Genomic DNA, 9119 nt, shown 5'->3' on the forward strand with positions numbered 1-9119 from the left:
TGGTTGAATTGGTTTTAGTGCCAATACAATTAACTTTAGGAAGTTGAATTCAATGGAATGAACAAATTGATAGTAAAAATTGAAATAGAATATATATCCTTTGAAAACATCACATCACAATTGTGAGCTCATTCATAACTTCCGCATTTATAAACATGTGAAATTTTTTGTTATAAACAATTAATTAACTTATCAACACAATATTCATTCAAATATCCATAATACTTGACTAAAACTCAAAACATAATTTTGACACAACTTAATTGTTTAAGTCATCTTAAAACGTCTCAATTTATACTTTTCATTTATTAATTTGAAATAAAAACCTTTAGCATCCAGCCTACCGCATATAAAAAATAATAAATTGAAAATTTTATTAGAAAAAACAGATACAATTTAGGAATCTAAGAAAAACCTTCTTGGCCTTCAATTAGAAACTACATAAGTGGCAAGTGACGCCACCCGTTATTATCTAATGAATGGTATCTATCTTATTTTAGTTATTCCCTTCAATGCTAAGTGGTTTAACTTAATGAATTCCAAATTTCTAATCTATTCCAATTCCCCCTTGTGGTTTTCCAAACTTAGGAATGCTATGCCCAATCGAGCCATAACTATTATTTGAAGTGCTTATTCGATCAAAAAGACCAATCATGCACGAATTCTAGATGCACTAATCTCCCCTTCCCTAGCAAATTTGTAGAGGAGCGTACCGACGACATTATTGAAAATCATTCACTAAATGATATCCCAATAGCAAGCCCACTTACACAAGACACGATGATACTCACTAGCAAGCAAAAAGCTTCTCTCAATGTCGATTAACCAGTCGACAGTTTTTTCTGATTTGACCTTGAGAACCAGTGAGTACCTGTATGGTGCCCATCTTCACCATTGCTTTGGCAAATTTTTCCTTCCATACTGATGGGTCGCTTGAACTAATCTTAACCACTTTTAGAGTGTCAGGATTTGTGAGTAGAGTTTGATCAGATGTAAACAGACCCCTGTTTTTGAGAAGCCCACTGTAATATAGATTGTCCAACTTGGTTGGTGTAATGCTTTCCATAGGGACAGTTCTGTGAACAGGCGGTGTCGGTGGACATTCATACTTGAGGTGCTTGACCAGTTTTGGGTCCAGTGAGGGGTCTGCAGCTCCTGTGTTGCTGAAGTTGTAAAGCCTGGGACTAAATGATGAACAATGCGATACACCAACGGAATGAGCACCTGTAAAACAGCAATACCCACATCACTATATTTTTTTCTTATTTACCAGATGTAGTAATTTCTTTTTATCTAATGTTGACATTGCAGTACTTGCCTGATAGAATGACCATGTCTTCTTGAGTGAGGCCTTTACTGTTAAACGAAGCTGTCAACTGTGTGACGTTGAATGTAGAAGGAGGTAAATTCTTAGTATCAGATATATTAGAAATCATTCCGTCTCTGCGTCCGGCTTGGACTTGCCAACTAAATTGGCCAGCCTGAAAAAGAAAAGAGGAGAGTCATATACATTGCAGTGAAATATAGGCTTTTTTTTAACAGCAACTTATAGTATGATAAGTTTTTAAAAAAATATTTGATAAATAGATCATTACAGTGAAATTAGAAATTAGTTTTTGACTAAGTTGTAAGTTGCTATTAGTAGAAAAAATAATATATAAAAGTTATCTAAGAATTGGAACTAATGTGGTGATTATGATCTTTTGTTCTAATTAATTAAATTGAGATAGGTCCGAACCTTTATATAACCATTAAAGAGCAACTACCTGAAGAATGCATACCCAGCTAAAATGGTTAAGACACCAAAACATGCTAGAATCCAATAGACGACTAGGGTAGGACCACTAAAGACAGAATTAAAAAAAAACATCTAACCACCTGCCAAAGACACGGAAGAATGGTCTACTAAGCAGGGGCATATTATCTTTTTTTGATGACATAATTTAAAAACATATTATCATCCTAATCAGTCAAACTCAGCCAAATTATATCAATTGTACTTTTTCAACATATATGCTTAAATTTTAGCAAGATTAGTTTTACTAGAAACACTTCTGTGAACAATATATAAGTCATGAAAATTTAGACTGCGTAAAAGTTTTAGACAAGTATGAAAAACTAATGTCAATAAGAGCACAATGTCGTGGTCAACTCATAAGATTGTTGTGGTGGTCATCAAGGTTCAAACTCTCACTCGATTTCTATGGTCAATGGTGATGTGCCTCTGCTGAGTTAACATCCTTGTACGATGTGTGGCTTTATTGAAATATTGTGCTCATAAATCACAAACCTACAATGAATCATTGAACTAAAATTTGGTCAAGATGATTGCCTTTGAAATCAAGACCCCCAATATTAATCTCGACAATAAAATCATTGGAAAAAAATCCCCCAAATGATCTATTTAAACATGATTCAACTAAAAACCTTACTAATCCACATATATATAAACTTATCAAAACACAACCAAAATGAACTCAGAACCACTGACTAAAACCTTAATAACCCATATATTTGAACTTATCGAAACACAACCGAAACAAGCTCAGAACCACAGGACTAAAATCCCCTAATAACCCATAAATATGAAACTATCAAAACACAACCGAAACAAGCTCAGAACCACCAGACTAAAGACCCTAATAACCCATATATATGAACTTATATTAACACAACCGAATCAAGCTCAGAACCACCGAACTAAAAACCCTAATAACCCATATATATGAACTTATCGAAACACAAGCGAAACAAGCTCAGAACCAGAAGATGTGTGTGAAAAGTAGAAAGCGAACAACGCAGAGGTCACTACTTAGTTCAATACTTACCTCATATGAAGAATCTCGTGCTGCAAATGCAACTATGTCTGCACATGACACTACTTGCGGACAGGCAGCTTCCAGTTTCTTTTTTGCTTCATCGATCACTTGAAACCCGTGTAGACTTGGGGAATTTGCAGGTGACGCTTTTTCTGCGAGATTTGCACCTATGGAATCCAAAAGGATTGATCCATCGCAACCCTGTAAGGAAGAAAACATTCCATTAGGTTTTACCGAGATTAATCTCATAGACAAAATGAATTGAAGTGAAGCACTAACCCTGACAAAGCAATCGTGGAAATGCATTCTTATAAGTGCGCCAACCAATTTAGGATCCCTTTTTATAGCTTCTGAGACTGCCGAGCTGATAATGGATTCAGCTTGAGGACAACTTTGGCTATAAAAGCCCACCTTCAGTCCACCAAAATTATCGGCTCTCACTGAAACTATCCATAGCATTGCCAAAACTGAAAATACAATTGATTTCTTCATTGTCATCAACTCTACTCTGCAACAATTACTCCTCTACTCTTACACCCCTACAACCTTAGGCGTTGAATCTATGAAGACATAGAAACAAAACTATTTTGCAAGATTCAACTCCTCAAATGCCCTACTTATTGAACTAAAAACAGAACGTTACAGTCGACGAACTATTCAACAAAAAATTATTAAATATAAATTTTAGCCGGCTTGATCGGAAAGCCACAATCACATCTCAATCAAAAGTCCTAATTTATTCGAATGACGATCTACTGGGTTCTGAGTTTGGCACATTATGTGATTCAGTATCACCATATATGATTTAGTATTGAAAAACCTCTATTATAAAACAATAGATATTGGAACACCTCCATTATAAAAACTGTTCCACGGTAAAACTGCATATGAATGCTCAATGGATGGTGCAGAGGATTCAGCCGCGATTTCCTTTCTGCTCACGTTAATCAAGAGGAAATTTTTCATGCAAATATTTCTTTTAATGTAGAATCCAATATAAATACGCATGATTACCTAGTCAGGCGCTGTCAAAGAAAACCTACCCATATAAATATTATGTTCCAGCGCAGCTTTGAATGTGACATTACTTTTCAATAATATTTTGAGTTTCAAATAATTGTAGTCCGTTGTGAACGACTGGTCTTGGGCAATAATAAAAACATTAGTTTGCAGTGCTGTAGTGACTTTCAAACAACTCCTCCACACTGACAAGAACGTAAGCCTTTCAGTAATGTCGAATTATTATCGATTTCGTTGACTTGAGTTGTACATATTAAATTGTACACTTTAATAATGCCTTGTTTTTGGTTATTAGTTGTTGCTTAGCAGGCAATATAGCGACTGATAACTTAAAAAAAAAATTAAAAATAAATTCACTAATTAGTTTTTGATTATTAATAAAATTATAGATATAATTTTAACAAGAAACGATTAGAATAGTGTTTTTTTTTCTAAATGTGGAATTAAAAGTATTGATAATGAGTGTTTGGAATATGAATTAATTATGAATGTTATTTCAAATGTTAAGTATGTCTTTTTAATATGAGTAATAAAAATTGAGATAATCATTTAAATATTATACTCTATAGTACTATTTTGCATTTATTATTAACATGTATGTTAAATACTTATTATGACCCTAGATATTATGTGTTGTCAACATCTTTCATTAATTTTATAAACATACACATATGGAAATATATAGAGATATACATATATACATGTATATGCAAACATATGCATATATGTATAGATACATTAAATCTATATTTGTACACATGTATATAATTATATATAAAAATTGATGCATATATAAGACAACTCTTTTTGTCTTACTCTTAGATGTTGTTTTCAAACATTTAGCCCGACTTTTGTTACTTTTGCCCTAGTTGGGCAATTCTCTAGTTAGTCAACTCTTATTTTGGCAGGTTTCTCATACTCTTCCATGTTTAATTCTTTTTTTTTTTTAATATAATTCGACTATAACTCCTTATTGATCAAAAACAAAAAAAAAAAGATAATGAATTAGTCAACTAATATTATACATGTTCTAACAAATTAAATATAAGATTTTTAACATGTTGTGATAATATGATTTAGTTACTAGTTTTAATATATTTTCTTTATTTATATAAGATTAATAACATCAATTTTCTCATTTCTCCATTGAAAATAATGTTGGACACATATTTGATTACCTTTATCATTTAAAGGTACACTTCTCCTTACAAGATTCTTTATCTTTAGTTGTATACATATATTTTTTAAAATATAAAAAATAAAATATTTCAAACATATTTTCTAGGAAAAATATTTTAATCTAGTCAATATTAGCAATTTTCCATTTTGATAATTAGAAACATAGTATTTTAATTTAATCTATAATTCCAAAATAATGATATTACAATATTTTAATTAATCTTCAAAATATTTATAAATATCATTTTTGTAAATATGTAGTTTGTTTTATATTTAAGGTTTATTATTTTCATGGAAAATTGTAATATTATGTGTGTGTTTTTCATAATACAAAAATAAAAGTAATAAAATTATAACACCACTATTTTATTTTAAATGACATGGCAAATCAAAATAAATAAAAATAAATTAAGAAACAAACATATATAACAAACATAAATAGTATAAATTTTTTTTGTTAAAATTAAGATGTTCTTTACATAACGTATTGGTTAAATAGTGATATAGTTGTCATGTCCACAAAATTTCAAACTCTCGCTAGATCATTGTAATAATAGATCTTTGATCATGTAAATGTCAATAATCATGTTAAAAAAATTACCTTACATTTTTTAAAAGAAAATAAATTATTTATCAATTGTAAATACATGTCACTTTACTATTTCTCCACCCCAATAATAGTTATCATTTTACGCCTTCTTCTTATACTATAAATTTTCCTCAATTGTTATCTCTATACTAGATTCAAGTTTGATTTTAGGATTTAAATGTGGTGTCAAAACTGGTTGCATATAATCCATATACTCTTTTCTTCTCTTATCGTGAAATATAATAGCTTATGTTTTATAACACCCACTTTCATCATGTAGGTGATGTTTATTCTTTTATATAAAAGTTCGTTACTGTCAATTATATTTTACACAAACCCATTTTACTCATCCATATGTATTATTTCGCCGAGAGGGGATCTACAATGGGATCGAAGTTGTCCGTAAACACAAAATGCCTTTAAGAAAAAAATGACGGTCTCATGCCTGTTTAAATAATCCAAACTATATATCATTTGTTAATATTTGAAATCTAAAAGGTATGCATTGAGTTGCTTTGGTGAATCCTTCAATGCATGTTTTCCTTCATCGTGATTACGCCAAGAGGCGTTCCTACAGTCGCAGCAGGGGGGAGTGAAGGCATCCGTGTATACATTAAAGAAAACGGAAATCTTGGCCATCCATTATAACCGCTCCAAGTAAACGTTTAGGTTGCGATTGCCATTCCTCTCCAAGGCATGTACGTTACTGTAAATGTTCAGGTTGTGATTGCCATTCTGCTTCAATGTAACGCAATGTAACGTTATCACCACCTTTGTCTTCATCAATCGCTGCCCTTGATTAATCGCTGTCTTCTATCCACCGTTGTTGTTTATTAAGAAAATCGACTGCTACCTTTGCTTAATATTTTGGGGGGGGGAGGAGACTCTGCCGTGAATTTTCCTCTCTGCAAAATTTGCCTGGTTATGGGTGTTTTGTGATAAAAAGATTTTTGGGGCTTTGCTTTTAATCAATTGGAGAAAAAGGAAATTTTGGAAAGGAGATCGAAAGTTTTGGGGGTTTTGTGACTTAATCACCTAAAGTTGCATGGAAGAAAAAAGATGGAAAATGGAACACCACACTGGTTGCGATTGCCATCCACTTTAGTTTCAATCTATTCAATTGATAAAGTTGGGCGAAGATTGCTTCTGCTCGAAGCCGGAGTGCAAATGTTTGTTTCATAGGTAAATCTGTGTAGCCATTCTATTGTTTTGGAATTGCAGGTGATCATTGGAATTCTATTAGCAAAAGGGACGAAAGAGGACGAAGATATTTCCAAGGGCATGACAATTGTGATAGTACTTATGGTATGCACATTCGTCTCAGCCTTTGCGTGGTCATAGGGCCTCTTGCATGGCTCATTCCCAGCGAAACTTTTCCACTAGAAACAAGATCCACTGGACAAAGTGTCACCGTGTGCGTCAACCTTCTCTCCACATTCGTCATTGCATAGGCATTCCTGTCAATGCTTTGTCATTTCAAATACGGGATTTTTTTATTTTTCACTGGTTGGGTTTTAATCATGTTTACATTCGTCCTATGTCTCCTTCCGGAAACAAAGAATGTGCCAATCGAAGAAATGATAGAGAAAGTGTGGAGACAACACTGGCTATGGAAGAAGTATGTCACAGACTCTGATCTGATCTGATTGATGATGAGGACGGTGATGCCTATGCCAATCAAGAAACTGGGAAAGCTAATGGCAAGGGCCATCACAATTCTCAGTTATAATTTGATTTTACTGCATAATTAATTTTCAAGCTTAAAGTTTTTTCTAAGCCTCCCGAATTGATCTACTCTGCATCTCTAATTTGAATGGTTGCTTTTTCATGTCTCTGACAAGTGTAGAGCTTGAAATTAACCAAGCCCAACCTTAAGTCAATTCTGTTCCCCTTTCCCTTCAAAGATACTGAACTTGTAAGAAGGGAACCAAGCTCAGTAGCAGGATCTTCAATATATATTTAGAAAAAGGGTTCAGAAACAGGATGATATTAAATATGTTAAAAAAAATTCAGAATTAAATGGTGTGAGTTGCACCATTTTTTACTGGAGAACATCATTAAATCTTTCATATCATTGAATTTCATTCAATTTAATATATTGTATTAAATAATAACAATTAAAGATTAAATATTGTTGGGGGAGAGGGAAAAAATTGAGTTCTATTTGGAATTGAGAGTGGGGTTTTTCCTTTTTAAATTTAATATACTTTGTACTATAATTGCATATTAAGCGTACCATATAATTATATTCCAAGTTGTTGTGAATTACTCTTAAATGGTAGCTCAAATTTGTGCTCTAGAATTCTTGCAATAGGGTGGAAACATGATCTACAATGGGCACAACCTTTACTAATTTGTGCTGCTATAAAAATGATTTATTTCTCTTCTTAATGAAAGATTTTGAATGAAAGTATAGATGATCAATTTTATGGTATTTTTAATTTTTAAATAAATTACAAAGCTTTTGTTCTTCAATATCAAAATTGTTACTTTCAAACTATTGTTTCTTTTTAATAACAAAGATCTTAATTGATAATCAATTTGGATATTAATTGATACGCTAGAATACAACATTTTCCATAAAATTTAAAATAAGTTTCTATAATTTAACCACTTAAAATAGATTAAGATTGTGACAAATATCTTTCTATATTTTCAAATATCAATATAGTAACATTTTTTTTTCCAAAAATCTACATATAAAGAATGCCCAAATAATATAATAATAAGAAAAAAACCTCAATATAATAGATAGAATGTCTCCAAGACAAGATTGTAGCTAAGAATGTTTTTCTACTATGCTTATTGATTTAGGAATGTTTGTAATGGATGTGTGTTTGCAAATGAAACTTTCTTCTTTCAAAGAGTTGTTTCCAAATACAAATGATTTTAATTTTTTTATCCAAAAAAAAAACAAAAAAAGTGAAAGTGGCACATAAAAGATAATAAAATTAATATAAATTTATTAAAGACATCCATTTGAAGGATGCTCTTATATATTATATAGAAGTGTTTTAGATATCTATAATAATCCAGAATTTTTTAATATGTATAATATAGTTATTTTATTTAACTAAAATTATTAAATTTAAAATTAATATAATTTTCTTAAACATTATTTTATTTTATTTTATAGAATATATAATAATTTATTTATATACTAAAGTATTATATTCTTTTACTTAAGAAAATGCATAATCTTTTCATAATACTTTGATTTTTGAGAAGTAAATGAAAATAGGTTCAATTTGACAAATAGAAAATATTTTATAACATGTAAAAAAAAAATCTAAAAGTCTTACTCTAACAATACACCAAATTGAACCCTATCCCTAAACCAAATTGAACCCTAACCCTAATTTAATTGAATAATAAACCAAATTCTAACCCTAATTAGACTCAAATCCTAAGCCTAACTATAATTAAACCCTTATCACAATCAAACCGTACTACAATTGAACCCTAACTATAATTAACTATAACCCATTAAACCCTAACTAAGATTTTTCTCT

General features: G+C 31.1%; 1 protein-coding gene across 1 annotated transcript; it reads right to left on the minus strand.

Moving 5' to 3' along the window:
• Positions 1 to 487: 487 nt before the first annotated feature.
• LOC131074040 (peroxidase 5) lies at positions 488 to 3286 on the minus strand. The gene is made up of 4 exons (XM_058010589.2): positions 3099 to 3286; positions 2829 to 3020; positions 1319 to 1481; positions 488 to 1224 (listed from the first exon to the last, which is right to left on the minus strand). The coding sequence occupies exons 1-4, from the start codon at positions 3276 to 3278 to the stop codon at positions 812 to 814; spliced, it is 948 nt and encodes a 315-aa protein (XP_057866572.2). The 5' UTR covers positions 3279 to 3286; the 3' UTR covers positions 488 to 811.
• Positions 3287 to 9119: the final 5833 nt, after the last annotated feature.

Source organism: Cryptomeria japonica, chromosome 4, assembly GCF_030272615.1.
Source record: "Cryptomeria japonica chromosome 4, Sugi_1.0, whole genome shotgun sequence".
Taxonomy (NCBI): Eukaryota; Viridiplantae; Streptophyta; class Pinopsida; order Cupressales; family Cupressaceae; genus Cryptomeria; species Cryptomeria japonica.

Bases quoted from the DNA above. Each gene is read 5' to 3' on its own strand.
- LOC131074040 (XM_058010589.2), bottom strand. From the start codon at position 3,278: ATGCTATGGATAGTTTCAGTGAGAGCCGATAATTTTGGTGGACTGAAG. The intron at 3,021-3,098 runs GTTAGTGCTTCA...TCTTCCTTACAG, and splicing joins TCCACGATTGCTTTGTCAGG to GGTTGCGATGGATCAATCCT. The intron at 1,225-1,318 runs GCAAGTACTGCA...GCTGTTTTACAG, and splicing joins AGACATGGTCATTCTATCAG to GTGCTCATTCCGTTGGTGTA.